General features: G+C 38.4%; 3 protein-coding genes and 1 non-coding gene across 6 annotated transcripts; all 4 read left to right on the top strand.

Annotated features, from left to right (window-relative positions):
* Positions 1–2,533: 2,533 nt before the first annotated feature.
* Positions 2,534–2,640, top strand: LOC141715738 (small nucleolar RNA R71). The gene has a single exon (XR_012572489.1). It is a non-coding gene; the product is annotated as a small nucleolar RNA R71 (small nucleolar RNA).
* Positions 2,641–10,095: 7,455 nt separating this feature from the next.
* Positions 10,096–11,414, top strand: LOC141713146 (putative 3-hydroxyisobutyrate dehydrogenase-like 1, mitochondrial). The gene has a single exon (XM_074516434.1). It carries the CDS (start codon positions 10,262–10,264, stop codon positions 11,249–11,251), a length of 990 nt encoding a protein of 329 aa, XP_074372535.1. The 5' UTR covers positions 10,096–10,261; the 3' UTR covers positions 11,252–11,414.
* Positions 11,415–11,604: 190 nt separating this feature from the next.
* Positions 11,605–14,146, top strand: LOC141713145 (cytochrome P450 CYP736A12-like). The gene is made up of 2 exons (XM_074516433.1): positions 11,605–12,759; positions 13,117–14,146. Exons 1-2 carry the CDS (start codon positions 11,995–11,997, stop codon positions 13,942–13,944), a joined length of 1,593 nt encoding a protein of 530 aa, XP_074372534.1. The 5' UTR covers positions 11,605–11,994; the 3' UTR covers positions 13,945–14,146.
* A 662-nt stretch (positions 14,147–14,808) lies between these two features.
* Positions 14,809–21,378, top strand: LOC141710980 (uncharacterized). 3 transcript variants are annotated; one of them, XM_074513448.1, is made up of 6 exons: positions 14,812–14,976; positions 15,056–15,218; positions 15,927–16,020; positions 17,017–17,216; positions 17,457–17,583; positions 20,736–21,376. In XM_074513448.1, exons 1-5 carry the CDS (start codon positions 14,917–14,919, stop codon positions 17,555–17,557), a joined length of 618 nt encoding a protein of 205 aa, XP_074369549.1. In that variant the 5' UTR covers positions 14,812–14,916; the 3' UTR covers positions 17,558–17,583; positions 20,736–21,376. The 3 variants fall into 3 exon arrangements, with proteins under 3 accessions (XP_074369551.1, XP_074369549.1, XP_074369550.1); XM_074513449.1 differs by having other exon boundaries at positions 17,457–17,568; positions 20,736–21,375; XM_074513450.1 differs by lacking the exon at positions 17,457–17,583 and having other exon boundaries at positions 14,809–14,976; positions 20,736–21,378.
* The last annotated feature ends 1,714 nt before the right edge of the window (positions 21,379–23,092 follow it).

Genomic DNA, 23,092 nt, shown 5'->3' with positions numbered 1-23,092 from the left:
AACCGCTCCAACTGCATAGTCACTTACATCACACATCATCTGAAAAGGTTCATTCCAATTAGGTGCAGTTATGACAGGTGTCATGATTAAACTCTTCTTCAAGAACTCAAAAGCAGCTAGGAACTCGTCATCAAACTTGAACAGGACATCCTTCACCAGAAAATTGCACAAAGGTTTAGAAATTTTTGAGAAGTCCTTGATGAACTGCCTATAGAAGCCCGCATGACCAAGAAAGCTGCGAACTCCCTTAACAGAAATTGGTGGAGGAAGATTTTCGATGACCCCTACTTTGGCTTTGTCCACCTCGAGACCCTTACTAGAGACCTTGTGACCGAGAATAATGCCATGTCGCACCATAAAGTGACATTTCTCCCAGTTGAGAACCAAGTTGGTCTCAAAACACCTTTGAGGAATGTCGCCAAGATTCTGCAAGCACTCATCAAACGAATCGCCAAACACAGAGAAGTCGTCCATAAACACCTCCACATTCTGACCAATCATGTCAGAGAAGATAGCCATCATCCATCCAATAAGAAGGGCTAATACCTTGATCTGCTATCGTCCATCCAATTGCTGATTTGAATTCTCTTAGAATTCTTAAGAGTTTTTCCTCGTCACTGCCTGAAAGGTCAGACGCAATAATAACAGGCAAAGTAGAATCATCACCCAAAAAGGCATACCTTAAGTGTTCAGGCAATGGTTTAAGCACAAGTGTATGAGCTTCATCAATAGACGGCTTTAGGCGCTTGGGTAATTTGTTCAGCTCCTCCACTCCAAGAGATTCAAAAGGCGTATCCATCTTCCTCTTCCAGGGAAAAGCATTTAGATATTGCAACTGCTCATCACCTTCATCATCTTCTCTATCAGAATTCCCCAACAAGGCCTTTTCAAAGGCATCAGACCTTAGCAATTGATCAAGTTCTAAAGTAACCACAAAATCGACCAACTCCACCTTTAAGCATTCCTCATTTTCTGCAGGGAACTTCATGGCATTGAACACATTAAAAGTTACATCTTGATCCAGCTCTCATGGTAAGCTCACCCTTCTGCACATCAATTAAGGTTCGACCAGTCGCCAAGAAAGGTCTTCCTAAGATTATGGGAATTTTCTTATCCTCCTCAAAATCAAGAATTACAAAATCAGCAGGAAAGATGAGTTTATCCACCTTGACCAAAACATCCTCAACAATGCCTCGTGGATAAGTAATAGAACGATCGGCCAATTGCAAAGTCATATAAGTAGGCTTTGGATCAGGTAAGTCCAGCTTCTTGAAGATTGACAAAGGCATCATATTGATGCTAGCTCCCAAGTCACATAAGCATTTGTCAAACACCACCTTTCTAATGGTGCAAGGAATAGTGAAGCTTCCAAGATCTTTAAGCTTCGTAGGCAACTTTTGTTGCAGCACAGCACTGCATTCCTCCGTGAGAGCAACTGTCTCTAAGTCATCAAGATTCACTTTCCGAAAAAAGAATACCTTTCATAAAATTTGCATAACTAGGCATCTATTCAAGAGCTTCAGCGAAATGTATGTTGATGTGAAATTTCTTGAACACCTCTAGAAACTTTTCAATCTACTTATCCAGCTTTTTCTTCTACAACCTCTTAGGGAAAGGAGGTGGAGGATAGATTTGTTTCTCCCCTGTATTACCGTCAGGAGGAGTGTGTTCAACAGTAGTCTTCCTTGGTTCCACTTCAGCTTCCTTTTGCACTTCTTCCTCAACTACAGCTTCTTCATCCGAAACTTGAGAGTGTTCGGGATTTGCAACCTTCCCAAACCTTAGTGTAATTGCATTTACCTACTCCTTAGCTTCCCTCTTTTCTGGCACTTCAGTATCACTAAGAAGTGTACCAGGTTCACGATTTAACAAGGCATTGCGAATTTGTCCGATTCGATTTTCCAAGGTCTTGATAGAAATCGCTTGGCTCTTGCACATGAGCCTCAACTCCTCCAATTTAGATTTTTCATTCGACTATTGCATCTGGAGTTATTGCCTTGGTGCATATTGCGGTTGCTGAAAACCAGGGGGGTTGTACTGCTTTACTAGATACTACTGATAAGGCTGCTAAACCGTATTCTAAGTGTTGCTCCAACTAAAGTTAGGATGATTGTGGTTGTTAGGATGATAGGTGGCTGGTACAGGTTGCTGCGACCTCTGAAAGTTGCTCACGAACTGAGCTGATTCACTAGAATTGGCACACTGATCAGTCTCATGGGCACCGGCACAAAGCTCATAGACACTAGTGATCTGATTAACTCCATAATTAGACAGAGAATCCACCTTCATCGTCAAAGCCTTAAAGTGAGCAGCTATAGAAGTAGCTGCATCCAATTCCATAATTCTTGCTACCTTGCCCTGAGTGAGTCTCTGAGTAGGATTCTGGTTTTCATTAGAAGCCATCGGTTCAATTAATTCATAAGCTTCATCGTAGCTTTTAGGCCACAAGGCTCCTCTTGATGCTGCATCAAGCATGGGTCTAGAAGTAGCACCCTAATCATTATGGAAACAGCTAATGATCATCCAGTCAGACATCCCATGATGAGGACACTTCCTAAGCATCCCCTTATATCAATCCCAAGCCTCGCATAAAGATTCTCCAAATTGCTGAGCAAATTGAGTCCATGCGTTTCTGATTGCAGCAGTCTTCGCCATAGGAAAAAAATTGGTTAAGAACTTCTGGGAAAGATCTTCCCATTTGGTGATAGACCTTGGTGGTAAAGAATGTAACCAACACTTAGCATTATCCCGCAGAGAGAATGAGAAAAGCCTTAACTTAATAGCATCTTCCGAAACTCCATTGAACTTGAAAGTGTCGCAGATCTCAATGAAATCTCTGATGTGCATGTTGGGGTCTTCTGTCGGAGAACCCCCAAACTAAACTGAGTTATGTATCATCTGAATCGTGCTCGACTTGATCTCAATGGTATTAGCCTAGATGGCTGGTCGAAGAATGCTAGACTGAATATCATCGATCTTCGGTTGAGAGTAGTCCATCAAAGCCTTTGGATTCGCTTATGTTTCTCCCATTGCAATAAGAGCCTCTTCTTCCTTCTCAACTAAGATTTCTTCTTCAACTTTCTCTTCGACTACAACTTCTTCCTCAGCTTGATTCAGTGTCCTCTTACGAGACCGAGAACGCGTATGCATATACGCTCGCTAGACTACCTAAAACGAGACAAGGAATTAAGTAAGTAACAATGTCCGAGTCACTGAACTTTAACGACCATTGATGACAAACACATAAACTAAAAATTAACACCGATATCCCCGGCAACGGCGCCAAAAACTTGTTAGGGCTAGAACACGCACTAATATTCATGCAAGTATACGCGATCGTAAGTAATATAGAATAAATTCTAGTTCGTTCCCACAGGGATACGTTTAGGTTAATTTCAATCAATGTATCTATGCAACACTAGTATGATTATTATCCAATGCTAAGACGAATAACAATTTATGATTGTTTATACTAAGATTAACTAAGAGATTATACTAAAGAACATAAAATAAGAGATTAAAGAGAATTGAATAATATATGACACAAACATGGGATTCTAACTTCATTAAATACTTCATTCAATAGCCTTTTCGTTCTTAACCTTAGCATGTAATGGTGATGACACTAATCAGATAACAGAAACTGATAAACGCTAACTTTCGTTGTACGAATACCATACTACCAGACATCCACAAAAGAGATAGAAGCTGAATATATACCAATTATATTGAGACCCTATATGTCTATAGAATTTGACAACATAACGGTTAATGCACAAGTTATCTCTCGTGATTACATAGGGCAAGTAAGATGGTTAAAATTACCTACAAATCATGCATTAAAATTACATGAACCTATGCTAGCATGGCAAGTTCTAAACCCTTAAATTCACTTTCGCTTCATTAAAGATTAATACACTATCTTATAAGTCCGCGATGCTCACAAGACGAATAAGCATAACCAAAACTAGGTTATCATACAATCACCACACACTAAGGCATCGAAACGAATTAACTAAAGAAATCCATAAATAAATCCATTAGAACCCCACGATAATGATTACCCCATAATCGGACTCATCATCAATGTGGGTTCCGATGAAAACATGATATAATAAACGTAGACTTTATAACAAATAATAAAACCAAGTACGAAACAAGAGTAAAGGTTCACGAATAAGAAAACTAGCATCCAAGTTATAACTTAAAATAAAGAATCACAAGAATAAACTAGATCTTCTTCGCCTTGGTTGATTTGTACTCTACGGTCTACTTACACCTTTTCCTTAAGCTCTGGTACGTCTCCTTATGAAAACGAATTTTCTTTTCTCGACCTGGCGCGGCCGCGCGCTGCTTCAGTGCGGGCGCACTGACATTCTGCCTTCCTGGCGCGGCCGCGCACTTCTTCAGCGCGGGCGCACCGTGCCTCTGTAAAAACTTCTAGCTTCTTCTTTTCTTGCTGATTTGAGTTGGTCTTTTCACACTTTTATTCTGAGCACCATCCTAACACCAAATTAGCACTAAAACCATGCTACTTCACCCGGTTACCTGGTAAATGCCTGAAATGCAAAAACACTACAAAAACACGTTAAAAACACTAACAACTTGAGTACAAAACACCAATTCAAAGCTTTACGGAGCGTAATAAAGTATCATAAATGCCACTCAACAAAGGATAAAGAAGAAGACTTGACTCTAAAGGAGTATTGGGTTCTCCATTTTAACGGAGCGTCCAAAACAAAATCTAGTGGTGCATGCCTTGTCTTGCAAAGCCCTGAAGGGTTCATGATTGAATATGTTTTGAAGTTGGACTTCCCAACTATGAACAACGAAGCATAATATGAGGCTTTGATAACCGTGTTAGGCTTAGCTAGAGCTGTGAGAGCCAGGAGTCTTATAATTTATGGAGACTTAAGGCTCGTTGTTTCCAAAGTCATTGGGGAGTTTGAGGCCAAAGACGATGACATGGACAAGTACCTAAAGATTGTGAAAGGGATAGAGACTCAATTTAATGAATGGTACGCAAAACATGTCTTGAGAGAAGAAAACACTACGGCCGATGCCCTTTCCAAGTTTGCCTCATCTAAAATCAAGAAGTATCTCCTTCCAAGTCCTGAGGATCCTGATAATTCATGTCATTAAACTTGATAGCAGCAATTGTCTTGACTAGCTGCTGGATTGACCCCATTAAGAGCCCTCTTAAGATAGGTTGGCTCCCGGACGATGCCCAAGAGGCACGCAAGTTATTAGTGAGAGCATTGAGGTACGCTCTAATCGATGGTCTTTTATACAAAACTTCTATCGTGATCGCATACTTGAAATGCTTAAGACGTCATGAGTCAGATGAGGCACTGAAAGAAGCCCATGAAGGGATTCGTGGATAACACTTGGGAAGCAGGGCCCTCGCTCATAAAATAACCCGGCTGAGATTCTACTGGCCAACAATGTTAGTCGATGCAAAGGCTTATGTGAAAAAGTGTGATAGATGCCAAAGACACGCTTCAATAGTTTCAAAACCCCCAGAGAGGCTTACGTCCATTAGCTCCCCCATCCCCTTCGTAAAGTGGAGAATGGACATACTAGGTCTCTTTTCTGTAGCATCAGGAAAAATAAAGTTCATCTTGGTCACCATTGACTACTTCACTAAGTGGATTGAGGCCAAGACACTGGACAAGATAACCACCAAGCAAATTTCACAAATTTTCTGGGAGAATGTGATATGCAGGTTTGGAAGCCCACACATCCTTGTTATGGATAATGGGTGACAGTTTGACAACGAAGAATTCAAGGAGTATTGTAATGACAACAACATAGAACTTCGATTCACCTCAGTTGCTCATCCCGTCAAGAAGAGGTCGCTAATCGAATCATCCTTGATGGACTCAAGAAGAGGGTTGAATGATCAAGAAACACTTGAGTGAACGATTTGCTACCTATACTCTGGGCATATCGTAATACTTGCAAAGTTACAACTGAAGCTACCCCGCTCATGCTAGCCTACGGAGCCGAGATAGTAGATCCTCTTGAGATCACCCACGAATCACTGAGGTTTGAAGCATTTAAACCTGAAACTAATAAAGAAGGCATGAGGCTCGCCCTCGACCTCATTGATGAGGTTCGAGATGAAGCCAACGCCCGTAATGCAGAGCATCAACGTAGAGCATCCCTCTAATACAATAGAAGGGTTAAATAAAGGTTCTTTCATTAAGGAGACTTGGTCTTGAGAAAGATTGAGGCATTAGGAGTTGGCGAGAAAGGGAAGCTAGCCCCAAATTAGGAAGGACTTTATAAGGTCAAGAAGACACTAGGACAAGGATCCTTCAAGCTAGAAACCTTGAGCGGTGATAAAGTGCCTTGAAATTGGCACACTTCAAATCATAAGGTTTATTATATCTAGCATCACAAGACGACATTCGATCGACTAAAGTCTATGTAACAGACTCCAACCGACCAAAGAAGGCCGATGAACCTTCAAGAAAGGCCTTGGCCAACCAGACATCCCTCGAAAGGGACTCTAGCCGACCTAAGGAGGCCGACCCACCTCTAAGACAGTCCTTAAGATGACTATGCCCCTGTTGAATAAATAAGTTGAAGTATCAAACTCACATCAAAGAAGAAAGGCATGTAAGGCCAGTTTTAACAAGATTTTTTTAAGTCATGAAGACCCGATAGTGAAATCGCTTCACCGTTCTTAAGTATTAAGGACATGTATAAAGTGCGAACTATCTTGTACACAGTAAAGCTCAAACCCGATCCCCTTCAAGCATTTGTATATAGTTGACAAGGGTGAACATTGAGCTCAGCTAACAAATAAAAGGATGGACCGGGAACCTCAACCTAGCCACGAAGGCTCGTTTAAAAACACATAGATTCACTCGATCCCAGTTACAAGTTATGTCGATATAGTTCGGCTCACAAACTTTATATACAACTTGGAAAGCTATAATTTTCCTTAAATTCCCTCACATCCGACTCACTCATTTTACATGAATGATAAAATGAGTCGGGTTCAGTGTTATTTAAGAAGGCATCTGCCCCCCGTTCAATAAAATCTTCATAATATCAAAGAAAGGATTATAAAACAAAGGCGGGACATAAACTCTACCTTTATTTTACCTAGCCTTGCCTCGTTTTGCCATCATCTCAGCCACAAAAGTTAGAGGTGGTTTAACTTTTTCAGACATCTTAGCAAACTAGAACCGAAAATGCCTTCTGGATTGAAAAATCATAGAGAGTTTGAAATAACGGAATTCTATATGAAGTTCAAGGCCCGTTACGAACACGAACGTGGTAATTCATGATCAAGGCCCATCATGAATATGATCGAGACATGTTGTCCAAAAACTCAAGGTTTAACCTTGATCAAAGATTAACTTCATTAATCGTCAAGATTAGTAAAAAGATGAAGTTCAAAAACTCAAGACTCGAGTTATTGGCCAACCACAACCATGTTGGAACCTCCTCGGTCACAACCAAAGGTCATTGAAGAAGAGGCTGAGTAGCCTCCCGGGAAGGCCTTCAGCCGACCAAGTATCCATAATCACGATCAAAACTTCTCAACCTACTAAGATGTCCACGGTCACGAACAAGTGTCTATGAACACCACCAAGATCAAAGTGGGTCAATGTAAACTCAGTTGTGTAGGCTTATTGGAAGGCTCTTCAGCCGACTAGGACGCCTACTCCGCTTACCTCCGGAAGAGTGTACTCAACCGTGTAGGCTAATTGGAAGGCTTTTCAGCCGACTAGGATGCCTACTCCGAACACACTTGTTAGAGTTGACTCGAAAGAGTAAGATTACATTTGAAGGCTTTTCAGTCATGGTACTCATCCCAAACACTCTTGAAAGAGTGGACTCGGAAGAGTAAGATTACATTTGAAGGCTTTTCAACCGTGGTAGTCACCCCGAACACTCTTGGAAAAGTGGACTTGGAAGAGTAAGATTATATTTGAAGGCTTTTCAGCCTTGATAGTCACCCCGAACACTCTCGGAAGAGTGGAGTTGGAAGGGCAAGATTACACTTGAAGGCTTTCCAGCCATGTAAGAGAATCACAACCAAGCCGAAGCTTTAAGGACGGGTATCGTTGGCCAATGAGGCTCCAGAGGAGCCCCGACTGAGTAGGAGATAGCCATCCAACAAAAAATAAAAGGATTTTTTGAAAAATTAGTCAAGGAGGCCACGATCACACCCACTAGCCGAGCTGGGGGGCATGAAACACCCCCAGGCCGAGTGGCCTCTAGTGGAGCCCCTCGACCACCGTCGCCTAGACAACGACAAAAAAAGGGTGAAATTTTCAGCCAAGGGGGGCATGATGACCACCCCTGGCCGAGTAGCTCTGGGCGAGTGGCCTCCAGGGGAGCCCCTTGGCCACCGTCGCCTAGACGGCGACGAAAAAAAGGGTGAAAATTTTCAGCCAAGGGGGTCATAATGGCCACCCCTAGCCGAGTAGCTTTGGCCGAGTGGCTCGGCCTCCTGGGGAGCCCCTCGGCCACTGTCGCCTAGACGGTGACGAAAAAAGGGTGAAAATTTTCAGCCAAGGGGGGCACGGTGGCCACTCCTGGCCGAGTAGCTCTGGCCGAGTGGCCTCCAGGGAGCTCCTCGACCACCGTCGCCTAAACGAAGACGAAAAAAAGAAAAGGTCATCGCAACCACAGACAAATCTCTCAGAAGAGTGGGCTCCAGAGGAGCCCTTATCCCTCCGTTGCTTAGACGATGGAAAATCCCAGAATAGTGGACTTGGAAGAGTAGGCTCCAGAGAACTCCTTATCCTTCCGTTGATGAGACGATGGAAAATCTCAGAAGAGTGGACTTGGAAGAGTAGGCTCTAGAGGAGCCCTTATCCCTCCGTTGCTGAGACAATGGAAAATCAGCTCCCCCGTCGTGACCACGAATGAAATTTTTGGTGCACCAAGGCAAACACGGACGTAATTTTTTGATGATTTTCACCGAAAAATCGAAATTTTCAGATTTACTAATTAGCCCTAATTAGGGCTAATTAGTGAAAATTAGACAATAATTATCCCCGATTATGGCCGATTAGCCGTGATTAAGGCCAATTAGCGTAATATAGTTCATATTTAGCCTATATTAAGGTTAATTAACAACTTACGCTCAATAATTAGCCCCGATTAGGGCCGATTAGCCGCGATTAAGGCCAATTGGCGTAATATAGTTCATATTTAGCCTCTATTAAGGTTAATTAACAACTTACACTCAATAATTAGCCCAGATTAAGGCCGATTAGCCGCGATTAAGGCAAATTAGCGTAATATAGTTCACATTTAGCCCATATTAAGGTTAATTAACAACTTACGTTCAATAATTACCCCGATTAGGGCCAATTAGTTGTGTTTAAGGCCAATTAGCGTAACGTAGTTCATAATTATCCTATATTAAGGTAAATTAACAACGTACGCTCAATAATTAGCCCCGTTTAGGGCCAATTAACCGCGTTTAAGGCCAACTAGCGTACTTTGGCTCAAAGTTAGGCTACAATGATCCTGATTAACAGCTTTTATCTTGAAGTTAGCCTCGATTAGGGCCGATTAGCCGTGTTTAAGGTCGATTAACCTCGATTAAGGTCTGTTAGTGGCTTTCACCTTATAATTAACCTTGACAAAGGTTAAAGGTGATCAACGTCCGATGTATAGCCTCGATTAGGGTGGTTTAGTATTAAACACTATTCAATTAGCCTGGTAAAGACCTAAAAAGTTAAATATCACTTGAAAAATAAATAAGTCACTGTGAATGTGTAAGCCGCTCCACACTTTAAAATATGACCGAACCCAAGAAGGGCCGAAACTACTCTTGAGTCACGATTGGACCACTATAACTTCCACGAAACTCAAGAAATTTTCCCGAAAGTTGGGGGCAAATGATATGGATGAAAATTAATTCGTAAATACACAATTAATGTTGAGTTAATTATGTCCTAAAGTTGATTTGTCAAACCCGTGATGCCATGACCCAAAGTAGGTCGTTACAGTTACGACCCAATATGAGTTTTGATAATTCGAGCAGATTGAGATGACCACGACCCAAAGTGGGTCATGTAGCCCACAACCTAATATCAGCTATGTGATAGACTCGCCGAGTAGGCCTGAGAATGATATCCATGATGACACCGACATCGTATCCAACATAGAAACGGATTTCTCCTAGGAAGGATTCAGAATCTACCGTTTAGGATTGTCCTTACCATACAAGCAGGAGACTTGTATCAAACAGAAGACATGAATATAAATAAACGGATACAATGAAATGAGACTGCCATTAATTTGTAAAATATCCCAAACGACGACCACCCATCTCCACCGCAGCATGACCACCGAGGCATCCACCACACGTGTGGGCTGGATCGGTACTGGCGTAATGGGTCGTTCAATGTGCACCCACTTACTCAAAGCCGGCTACACTCTCACCATCTTCAATCGCACCCAATCCAAAGCCCGGCCCCTACTTGACCTGGGTGCTAACTGGGCCTCATCTCCCTCTGACGTCGCTTCTCAATCTGACGTCGTTTTCTCTATCGTAGGTTACCCTTCCGACGTCCGCCATGTCATGCTCCACCCTACTTCCGGCGCTCTCTCCGGCCTTAATTCCGGTGGAATTCTCGTCGACATGACAACCTCCGACCCCTCTCTAGCCGTCGAAATCTCAGAAAATGCAGGCGCCAAAGGTTGCTTCTCAATCGACGCTCCGGTCTCCGGCGGTGACCGTGGGGCCCGCAATGGGACTCTTTCGATATTTGCCGGAGGCGATAAGAAGGTTATAGATACATTATCTCATATATTTAATCTTCTTGGAAAGGTTAGTTATATGGGTGAGTCTGGGAAAGGCCAATTTGCGAAACTAGCTAATCAAGTTGCAATTGCATCGACTATGGTTGGATTAATCGAAGGAATGATTTATGCGTATAAGGCGGGTTTGGACTTACCTTTGTTTTTAGATGCTATTTCGACGGGTGCTGCTGGTTCCAAGTTACTTGATTCTTATGGGACTAGGATTTTGAAGAGAGATTTCGAGGCCCGCTTTTATGTTAATCATTTTGTTAAAGATTTAGGGATTTGTTTGAGGGAGTGTCAGAACATGGGTATTGCGTTGCCTGGATTAGCCTTGGCGCAACAGCTTTATGTTTCGCTTCAAGCTCACGGGGAAGGTGATTTGGGTATTCAAGCTTTGGTTTTGGCCTTGGAGAGGCTTAACAATGTCTCACTTCACTCTGTGGCTGCTTCAACTGAAATGCCGTAGATGGGTAAAAATCATTAAAACTAAAATGTTGTACTGACCATAAATGGTTTTTCTGGTGTTGGATTTTAATTGGTAAATATTTTTAGTTTTCAACTACTTTGTGCCATATATTACTGCAATTTACCCGTTTCTTAAACAATAAGATGTTGGTTGGTTGTGTGCATCTTGGTATCTTTGTTACAGTTGCATTTGAAGTTAAGGATTTACTGGCTTCATTACTCTGGTATATGTGTAGTTTTATGCTACTGTTATTTGTGTCGATAATAGCATTTTGATTTACTGGTTTGAAGTTCTTCTTGATGTGGTGGAACATTGTTGTTGAAATTGGACCAGGACTAATCATTTCTTGATGTGGTGGAACATTGTTGTTGAAATTGGACCAGGACTAATCATTAATAAGTCGCAAACTAGTTGTCGATAACTTCTAATAATATCACGTTGCAAACTAGTCATCAGTGTAACATCTAGATATTGGATTTTGTAGTTAGGAATTATCAGGTCAGAGTTAGGCCTTACATTATGGCAGTTAGGCGGCTTTGTCTTTGTCCTTTTTTATTTTTGATCACCGTCCTTAAATATGTGAGAACCAAACCGATCCACCCAATTTGTAGATTTGTTGTAGATTATGTGGCTAAAATTTGAACAATAAATATAGAAGAAAGATACGAACAAATATGCTTTTGGCTAAGCTCCATCTCACTAAAATGTGAAATGATAACACGCATCTTGTTAGTAAACTTAAGATGTGGCGAAAACCCTTTAAGTTGATGTTAAACCTTAACACTAACCTGAACACTAAAACTTATAAAATGTCTCCCACCGATTTTACCGTTCTTTTGGTTCTGGTAGGAGTGGTTTGTTCGTCCATCCATTTTGTCCGAACCATCTTCACCAATACCCCGCTCCGCCGCCGCAAGCTACCACCAGGTCCTCCTGGTTTACCGCTTGTAGGTCACCTCCACATGTTAGGAAAGTTTCCTCCCCGCACTCTCTACAAGCTGTCACAAAAATATGGTCACATAATGTCCCTCCGCCTTGGCTCTGTCCCTACCATTATCATCTCATCTCCATCTGCAGCCGAGCTCTTCCTCAAGACCCACGACACCGTTTTTGCTAGCCGTCCCAAATCTCAAGCCGCTTATTACTTATCCAATGGCACCAAAGCAATGGGATTTAGTGATCAGTATGGCCCCTACTGGCGCAGCGTGAGAAAGTTTTGCACATTGGAGTTTCTCAGTGCCACCAAGATCGACTCCATGGCGGGTCTGAGAAGGGAGGAACTGAGGCTGGTGGTGGAGTCATTAAAAAAAGCTGCAGAGGCACGTGCCATAGTGAACCTTAGCGAGACAGTATCGCGTCTAATAGAAGATATGACTTGTAGAATGTTGTTTGGAAAGAGCAGAGATGACAGGTTTAACTTGAGTAAGGTATTACACGAATTGGCAGAGATTATGGGAACCTTCAGTATTGCCGATTTTATCCCAATTCTGGGGCCACTTGATCTTCAGGTAAAATGACTTCAAAACTACAACATTTATTTTTTAAAATTTGAAGGTGACGTCAATGTTTTACTTCATATGTTGATTGCTTGATCTCATAAAACATAAAGGAAATTCACATGTTATGATTAAAAGGAATTGTTAGTCATTTGGTATCTTCTTGGCAATTCTATTTAATGATATAATTCAAGTATATATATTTCTGAAATAAAATCCAATGTCTTATCTAGAAAGTGCCTTTGCAATAATTTTCGACAAAGAGCAAATAGTGAAAAAATCTCCTTCATGCTAGCACATGAACTTGAAATTATTCTGAACAATAATATAGAATCACTCAAGTGCTATTTTATTTTGTTTTGGCATCAGGGATTAAGTAGGCGGCTCAAAGTTACTAGCAGGGCAGCAGACAAAATCTTGGAAACTATCATTGATGATCATGAAATGGATGCTTCTAATGACTCTGAAAAACTAAACAGGGACTTTTTGGATGCCATTTTATCATTGAGAAACAACCCCACAAGTACTCATGAGCCGTTAGCGCAGAACATTAATCGATCTAATATCAAAGCAATCCTCTTGGACATGCTTTTTGCAGCCATTGATACTTCTCAAACTGCAATTGAGTGGGTCATGTCAGAACTTATACGACACCCAAGAGTGATGAAACTAGTTCAACAAGAAATTGGGAACGTCAGACCAAATCGCGAATTTGTGGAAGAGTCAGATTTATCAAAACTTATTTACCTAGATATGGTTGTCAAAGAAAGCATGAGACTGCATCCAGTTGCACCGCTATTAGTTCCTCATGAGTCGATAAGAGACATTTTGATAGATGGATATTACATACCAAATAAATCACGCATTCTTGTGAATACTTGGGGCATAGGACGAGACCCTAGAATTTGGTCTGGAAATGTTGAAGAATTCCTTCCGGAGAGATTTGTTGGTACTAACATAGATCTCCGGGGAAAAAGTTTTCAACTTATACCTTTTGGTTCAGGAAGAAGAGGTTGTCCAGGTATACACTTGGGCATTGTATATATAAAACTGGTAGTAGCTCAGTTGGTACACAACTTCGATTGGGAGCTACCTTTGGGCATATCACCTAATGGGTTAAATATGGATGAAAGTTTTGGTCTGACTATGCCAAGAGCAAATCATCTTGTAGCCATACCGAGTCTTCGGCAGTCATAATTTCCGGAGATCAATATTACGTGTTTCTCAGAAGGTGATCTGTAAGAACTTAATATTCAGTTTTATGTCTGGACAGTGATTTGCTTGATTGTATTAATCTAAAGGAACTCGTGACCTTTTACTGGCACACATTAAGATACCAAAATAAACTAGAATGAGTTAGCTTTGCTTTTGAAGCAAAACGTAGAACTCTTCCCGTTTATTTGATTGTTTTTTCATGTTTGTTTCCGTTTATAAGAGCAAGCTCAATGCAATACTACAAATGGTATACTGCTAAAATCTTTAACTCCAAAGATGTTCTATGCTCAAATACAAATATGCATAAATGCATATCCAAAGAGGTTCTATGCTCAAATACAAATATGCATAAATGCATACTTTGATCACAAATTTGAAAACAAATTTGAAATCAGTGATGCATTTATGTATTCATACCATATAAATGGCATGGACAATAATGAATTTTATATAAAATTTAGAATAGAGAGATAAATATTAGTTAAATTAGAAATTATTTGGATGTAAAATGAAACTAAAATTGGGGTTGAATTTCTATTTTAACAACAAAAAAAAACATTTTAATTTCAAATTATAGCAAAAGTTATAACTATTTTACATTTTGTATTAGACTTGTTTTAACCGGTAAACATAGTTATTTCGATTTTTTTTTGGTTTACAATGATTGGATTTGGTTGGTTTGATATTAATTTGACGGAAACAGGGTCACTTTTATAGTAGTCGAAAATATATTTATTATCGTATTAAAATTTGATTTGTTAAAAAAATGACAAAATGCAACAATTTCCTGAAACAGAATATGTTAATTTATGAAACAGAATATGGATTCAACCCGGCCCATATCCAGTTTGTAAATCAACGATCCAAATAGAATCCAGTCTATAGTAATAGTAAGTTAGTAACAAGGTAAAGCTTATAAAAAGGCGCGAAAATAAAAAATTGAAAGGCACAAAAATGGAGGATTCCGGCGCCATTTTATGCGAAATCTCTCTTCTTAAAGATATGCTTGATCAGGTGATTGACCTCAATTCATTCATTACATATATATGTAATTTTGTGGATCGTATGATTACATTGATGTTTTTAAGTACAGGTAAATGAAGAAATTGAATCGAATTATCAGATAACTAGAGAAATTGAATCGGAGATTGTAAAGTGTTGTGAGATTGAGACGGAGTATGCGGTTTGGGAATCGGAATTGACCGGGACTTTGTACCACTTGCATTTCGAAATTAACGGATTCATGGCTGTTACTTGTAATTTCATTTTTCGATATTTTCATTTTTTTTATTATTAGTTAAGTGATGATACTGTTGTTGATTGTGTATCTAGGTTGATTATTGTTTAAATTTGACCAATTTTTCGCAGTTCTTTTTTTTTTTTGTGTACTTTAGTTTACCTATTCTACAACATTTAATAGTTTTTCTTAGTTGCTAAAGTTTGTTTTTCGTTTAAATTACAGGTAAGTTATGTTCAATATGAGTTACTCCCTCCGTCCCAAAATACTAGTCGCTTTGATTTTTTACGCGTATTTTAACATGAATAAAAATGATAGCTCCACAAGTTATTTTTCAAATTTTCTCTTTTTGAGTAAAAGTATACATATTAAATTTTAATTCAAGAAAAGAAATTTTAGAAAATATTATCCGGAGCTATGACTTTTATAAGTCTTAAAGTACGCGTAAAAAGTCAAATGGACTTGTAATTTGGGACGAAGGGAGTATAAGTGTAATGAGTTACGATAATTTTTTTTTGAGGGGTAACACAACCGAACATGCCATGCTTTTAGCAAATTTTAAAGGAAGTTCTATTCGATGCTTATGTAGGCAACTATTGGAAGAAATTGCGTGTGATGTTTACTTAAACAACTACATCATGTGTTTAGTACGATATGCAACTTAATTGACATTATACATGTCAATTGTATTATCTTTTCAATTTTATTTGATTAATTTGTTTTGTAGCTGATTCGATGGCTTCAATTAAAGGGTTGAAGACAGAGCTGTCTTCTCTAAGGATCAAGTGGGATGAAATATGTGAAGAAATGAACAAGAAGCAGTAAGTACTGAAGTATATATAAACCCTTGGTGTTTGAATGTATCTTACTTAACTGTTACGAATGTGATTTTGGTAAAAATTATGCTATCTACAATTCGATACAAAATACAACTTCACAACATAATACTTGGTTGTGCAATTATCAAAAAAAATGTTTGCCTTTCTTTGAGAAAGTTTACCTTGGTGAATAAAGGCCAAGTATTTACTATTCTCTGCTGGAATCTAGTGTAGCATACATATAGAATTTATGTTTACAAGATTTATTATCTACCATACATATGCAATCTACGTTCACTAGATTCATTATCTTGCGTACATGTACAATCTATGTCCACTAGATTCTTGATGTGTTATATTTATGTTTAATGCTTGGGAACCGGAATGCACTGAGGAATTCACTTTATAGTCTCTATATTACCAGTATGTTTTTGGTGCTTTGTCAAGATATTGCTCATTCACACAGTATTTTTTTCATTGAACTTCCTGTCGTCCCAGTTTTATTTTGTGAAGACCAAAGGGTGCCCTTAGATTTATGTAATGATAAAGAAGGGCGATATTCCTTATCTCTCAGCAGACTTATTGGACATTATACAATATTTTTATAATCTCTGAAGATATCCAATTTGCTAGGTAACTTCATTTGAAACCTTAGGATGATCTACTTATTTGCCTATATTTCTAATCCTTAATCCCTGATGTTTGCCTCTCTTTTATTTCCGTGTAATTGCTCGTGTAAGCTTATCAAGATGCTTGGTTGACATGTGAGAATGGTTTGTGTATTGTTTGCGCTTTATATTAACAGTAGCTCAAATTGGATGATCACATTTGTAAGTGGTTTTTCAGATCTTTTAGACACGCAGTTACTCGAACATTAAAAAATTCATGTTTCTACGTTTCTATAGTATACTTGATATTTGGGTAATAATACATAACATATACCATCTCCACAGTTATATATATTGATTTTGATTTAAGTCACTTATTTTGTCATGACAGGGAAGATTTTATTTCATCTTGCCTAAATTTTCAGAAAGGTATTGACCAGGGAGAAAATTGTGAAATGAAGACTGTGTTGTCTCAAAAAGCAAATCTTGAAGATGAAATTAAACTGTTAACTATGAAAAACAGTTCACTGCAAAATTCTGTGTCAGCATTTGTGGAAGATTTACTTGAAGATCTTCATCATACCAACTCCGGTAATAAATCCTCATGTTTGTATAATGCTATTCTGTAATCTTCGATGAATTTCTGTTTCGGTAACTGGGGAGTGATATCTTGTTGAAGTTACAATTTCATTGATGCTACATGAAATTGCTAAAAAATGTTACGTGTCCCAGGTTGTATTAGCTGTAGCCTTCCTAGTATAATTATCTCAAGCTGCATCAATAAAATTTTGATATCTGTTTACCTTCATATGCATAACATGTTGAATGCAGCTTTGCACTTTGAGATACAGAGTGGGAATCTAGAGAATGAAAAATTGCTCAAGGACATAGACGAACTAAAGGCTACACTACTTTCAGTTATTTCAATGTGATTGCCCCAGTGGTAATCTTTTTCTGAGTTAATACTTCCCCTGATTTTTTTTCCCTGATGATATTTTACTGTAGATGTACAAATGAGATAAATGGACTATGAATCCATTATCCACAACAGTTTTTGAGAATTGATTCATTAGATTGAAGTCGACATAAAGACCTGAAGTACTGAAACTCATTATCAATATTGATGCTCTTTTTATCTTAAAGAATTTACTTTTCAGTATATCTTTATTAGAAAGGCCTGGAGAGGTACGAATACTTAATTATAGATGTCTAAGGGAAAATTTGAAGATATACATATATGGACATCCTTGGCTACCACATTATGATGTTCTTCTTTCTTTTAACTTTCGTAATAGTTTATGTTTTGTAAACTCATAACTCGAACTTTATTTTGGATGAAAAGAATTACAGAGAGAACTGTTAATAAGAAGATGAATAATGACAAAATTCTCTTCCATATATCAACTATCATGTTAGCAAGTGTACCCACTCTATGGATGACAAATATCCGTAATTGAACTTTCTTGCAGACTTGAGTTAGGTGACGGTTCTTTAATTTTCCTCCACAAAACTGAATTTGGTAGCTGTTCCATGCATGATCTTGTTTGTTAAATCTAATGATATAGAATTTGATTACTGGTTTGCTTATTTCTTACCTTTTCTTTTTATTTTCCCTAATCAGAATTTGGTTGCTGGTATGCTTATGTCTTACCTTTTCTTTTTATTTTCCCTAATCAGCCAACATAGTGTTCGTTTGATTAAATTATGACTCTAAGTTGATCCACTCTTCTTGACTTCAGCCAATCTTTTGTTGAAAATATCAGCTCTAATAGTATGTTTGATATCTATATAGTTTGTTTTCTTAGATGAGCGATTTGTTTAGCAATGTTATTCTCATGAAAAACATACTTTTCAAAAAATAGTGGTCTGTATCGGAAACAAGATGTGTAATTAAATTTACATGTATATAATTTTTAATAAGAGCTTAGCTATATTGTTTAAGGGATACTTCAAATGTTTATGGTTAAGTGTATTGTTTCTATGAAAATCCTGCGCCTTAGCTTGTCAAATTAAGATTGAAGAAGTATTTACATCAAAATGAAATAGATCTCAAACTTGATAACTTCGAAACTATATTTTAGAAAGGGAGAAAAGTATACAGATACACAAAAATTCTAGGACTAGAGATTGTGTCAACCTTACTCTGAAATGTGAAAAGTAGAATTGACCGTGATCACATGACACAAGGATATGCTATAGCTGATGTTGTTGTAATCAAATAATCAGAGCTGAATATGCCCCAAGCAAGATCAGAGATTGTCAAAGCTGTAATTGTCCGTACTTGTAAAAACTCGAAAGCGATAGCTGTATGAAATTACAGTATGATGACAATGTGGTTGTCATTGACCAAGAAGGAAAGGATCTGTTGGAAATGAGGCAGTTAAATTTTAAGACACATCAGAGTTGCGTTACTATAAGTTACTATAAACTTCTGCTTACAATTACGATAAATAACCAATTTTAGACCCTAAGTTATCTACACGATTGGCTTATATCAATGTTAGATGGCTGTAATGAGCTTATAGTATGTATCTTCATAAAATATTAGTATTTGAACACGACTATAACTTATAAGTACAAGTGAAAACCTTTCTTTGACAAACAAGCACTCTACTCCTGAGAATGTCTCCCACCGATTTTGGAAATCTTTTGGTACTGATAGGAGCCTTCTGGCTGTTTCTCCATCTATGCTATACTTTTCTTTCCATGACCCTGCACTGCCACCAGGAACCACCTCCCGGTCCCTTAGGTTGCTTATTGTTCACCTTCACATGTTAGGAAAACTCCTCCACAGGACCCTCTTCAAACTGTCCCAAAGTACGTACGGTCCCATAATGTCCCTCCACCATGCCTCCGTTCCCACCATTGTAGTCTCATCATCAGCTGCTTCCGAGCTCTTCCTTAAGACTAATGATGCCATTTTTCCCAACCGTCCAAATCTCTGGCGGTAGATCATTTGCGGTATGGCACCAAGGCAAAGGTACTTACTATGGCGTGTACTGGCGGACATTAGAGCTTCTCAGCAACACCTACTGTATATTGACTCATTTGCAGGGCTGAAAAAGAAGGAGCTGGGTTTACTGGTTGAGTCACTAAAAAAATCTGCGGAGGTGGGTGAGGTGGTTGACATTAGTGAGAAGGTGGCTCAACTGGCAGTAGACATTTCATGTAGAATGTTGTTTGGGAATCCCAAATGTGCTAGGCTTGACTTGTGTGAGACAATATCTTCAGAGATCGATATCTGCATTCCACGTCTTGGTGATAATCAAATGTACCTACTGTGAGATTTAACATGCCTACTGGAGGGCCAGATGACTTCTTTGTCTCGTAAACTAAACAACAATTTTATTATGCAATGTCCCGTTGGCCGTTGTATTTTGAAAGACGACAAATGATAGAGTTGTGAAGTGGAGACTGTTGTTTAGAAAAGTAATACAGTACTTGAAAATGAATTAAAAGTGATATATAACTACAAAGAATAGTTTACAGTGCAATTCTGGGTCTGCATTTGTGGAAGAGTTACTTGAAGATCTTTACTGTACCAACTGAGGTGTCAAATTGCTATGTTTAGATTATGCTATTCTATTGGTATCTATAGGCCTCATAATTAAGTCGTGTTACTTATTTTATTTTTTTTGGTTAAGTTGTGTTACTATTCATTTTGCAGTTATTAGTTAAAATTTCTGCAGGTTGCAATACGTAGCTTTATACTTTATAAAAAGATTTAGTAGCTTCTTTAGCCATTCTGACTTGTGACTTGTGAGTGATTATGAATTCCTCTGGTTGTTATTTCCACTGTTTTCACTTATATATATTTGTCGTTTTTCTGGCATGTATAAATGGAGCATGTAATTTTTGTAATAATCACCTGGGCCTTTTGTTATGAGCACCCTCTTCACTGGTAAAACTCATCCCATATAAAGTACACCATAGAATCAGATAAGAAAAATACAATTAGTGTAACAAGTGTATGTAAAAGTCTTTTAATTTTTTAAATTTCCCAGGTTGACTTGGTTGCAGTCTTTCTTTTTCTTATATCGTTCTCTTAAGTTGCAGCAGCAATATTTTTGATTTCTGCAGAGCCTCATATTTGCATAATATTGGATGCAGATTTGCAGTTTGAGATACAGAGAAGGAATCTTGAGAATGAGGATTGCTCGAGGACATAGATGAACTAAAGGCTACTCTGCTCTCACTGATTTTAATGTGGATATCCCATTAGTAATTGTTTTTCTTGAGTTTGTACTTCCCTAGGAATTGTTTTTCCTGGTGCTATACTATAGTGAACATACATACAAGATGAATGAACTACGAATCCTGTTGCGGTACAAGCAGTACAGAAGTCATACCCTAATAATAATGAAAGCTAACTACATATGGTCTCTTTTACATCCATGAAAGCAATCGATGGAGATTTGATACTTCATGGAAAGAAGTGTATTTATGTTTCGGTAGGAAAGGGATATTTACCTCTAACTAAGAGAACCAGATGTAAAGAGATTGCAATTTCCAGAAAGGAGAATTAAATCTCATGGCTTGAGAATTATACAATGAACCAGGTTGTCTTCTATGTCGGTAACAGTGACCGTGTCTCTCTCGTGATGATCCCATGCTTTCACAGTTGGTTGTGTGTTAGGTGGCCAGTAGTGCGGGTCGTGCGTGCCGGGGCCGGGTTGGGAGCGGGTTGGAACCGGAGAAAATGAACACTAACCCGACACAGTAATTAAACGAACCGGGCCGGGCTGTGCTTGAACCGATAGAAGTTAGTTCGTATTCAGCACTAAGCTCGTGGGCGTGCTAAGCGGGCCATGGGTTGATCAGGCGGGCCGCGTGTTGCGCAGGCTAGTGGCGGGCGGTTTGCAGGCGGGCGGTTTTGCAGGCGGGCTTTATTTTGTCCGAGAGAGAGAGCAATGATTGCTCAATGGAAACACTTGCAATAATTCGGTTTTATTGATCTGGAAAATTGGTGCTTAAATTTAGTTGAAATTATTAGTGCTAATTACTTGCTTGTCACGATGATACGCATTTTTTTTAATTCCAGAAAGTAATTTATAAATTCAACTAATGACATATATTAGTTAAATTTAATATTAAAATAATGAAATCTTGTCCTCGTAATTTTATTTTCTAATCGTATTCTATCAATATTATTTTAAGTTTTTGGTGAAAAAGAGGACGGTAACTCTTATAAATTTTATTAATATGAAAAAATTACAAATTATGTGAGAGGACTCCTCTCTAAAAAAATGGAACAAACCGCATCAAACATTAAAAAATTACAAATGAAATAATATTAAAACATTAAAGAAAATTACAAATGATGTGAGAGGACTCCTCTCTCTCTAAAAAACGGAACAAACCGTATCAAACATTAAAAAATTACAAATCAAATGATATTAAAACTTAAAAAAAAATTACATTAAATATTTGTTCTAAAGTTGTTCGCTAGTTGAGGTTCCCGATTCGGATGAAGTATCCATTGTCATCCATGGCTCGTCGTCATCGTCAGAGTCTTCTTTCCTTCCTTGTTGTCTTTTATCGGCTTGATCCCAATCTTTTTTGCAAACTAAAATTTTTACAACGTCTGGCGCAAGACTGGATCTCTTCTCATCTAACACTCTTCTGCCTGCACTAAAAGCGGACTCGGACGCAATTGTAGAAGCGGGGACAACTAAAATATCCTTTGCAATTTTTGCTAAAACCGGAAATTGTAACTCATGATTCTTCCACCATGTTAGTATATCAAAATCATCATTTAACTCATAACTATATGAAAAAAATTCGTGAACCATACTAGTGGCAGAAGAAGGTACGGTAGATGACTGGGAAATTCTACATTTTTGTTTTTTGGTTAGTATAGATGAAATGGTACTACTAAACCTACTAGAAGTATTACTACTCTTTGGTGGTATAGTACTTTGAGTTTTTGGAGCATACATATCTATAAGACGAAACAACAAATTTAAACAATTAGTTACATATAAAACATGATTATATGAAACTCCTAACACAGCATAATAATGTTCTAACATATTTTCTAAACCTTCCTTCCTAACACCGGGATCAAGAAGACATGCAATACCATAAATATACGGAAATTCGGTAAAGTATTCGATCCATTTAATTTTCATATCCTTAATAATATCACTAAAATTATCATTTTCTTCGTATTCCTTTAAAGTAGTAACAATACTAACACATTCAATGATACAATGGTGTACATTTGGTTCATAAACATAAGAAAAAACTTTAGTAGCATGCGCAAAACAATAAAGTATGTCACGTACAGTAGATGCTAATTCCCAATCTTCCTCGGTAATAATTCCTCCTTCGTATTGGTGAATTGGATCGTCGTTATATAAGATGGTAATAATGGGTTTATATTTAATTGCTTCAACAAGTAATTTATATGTCGAACTCCATCTTGTAGGACAATCGATACCCCATTTTTTCGGCCTTAGTCCATT

This window comes from Apium graveolens, chromosome 3, assembly GCF_009905375.1.
Source record: "Apium graveolens cultivar Ventura chromosome 3, ASM990537v1, whole genome shotgun sequence".
Lineage (NCBI taxonomy): Eukaryota > Viridiplantae > Streptophyta > Magnoliopsida > Apiales > Apiaceae > Apium > Apium graveolens.
This window is presented reverse-complemented; position numbering and strand designations above follow the sequence as displayed.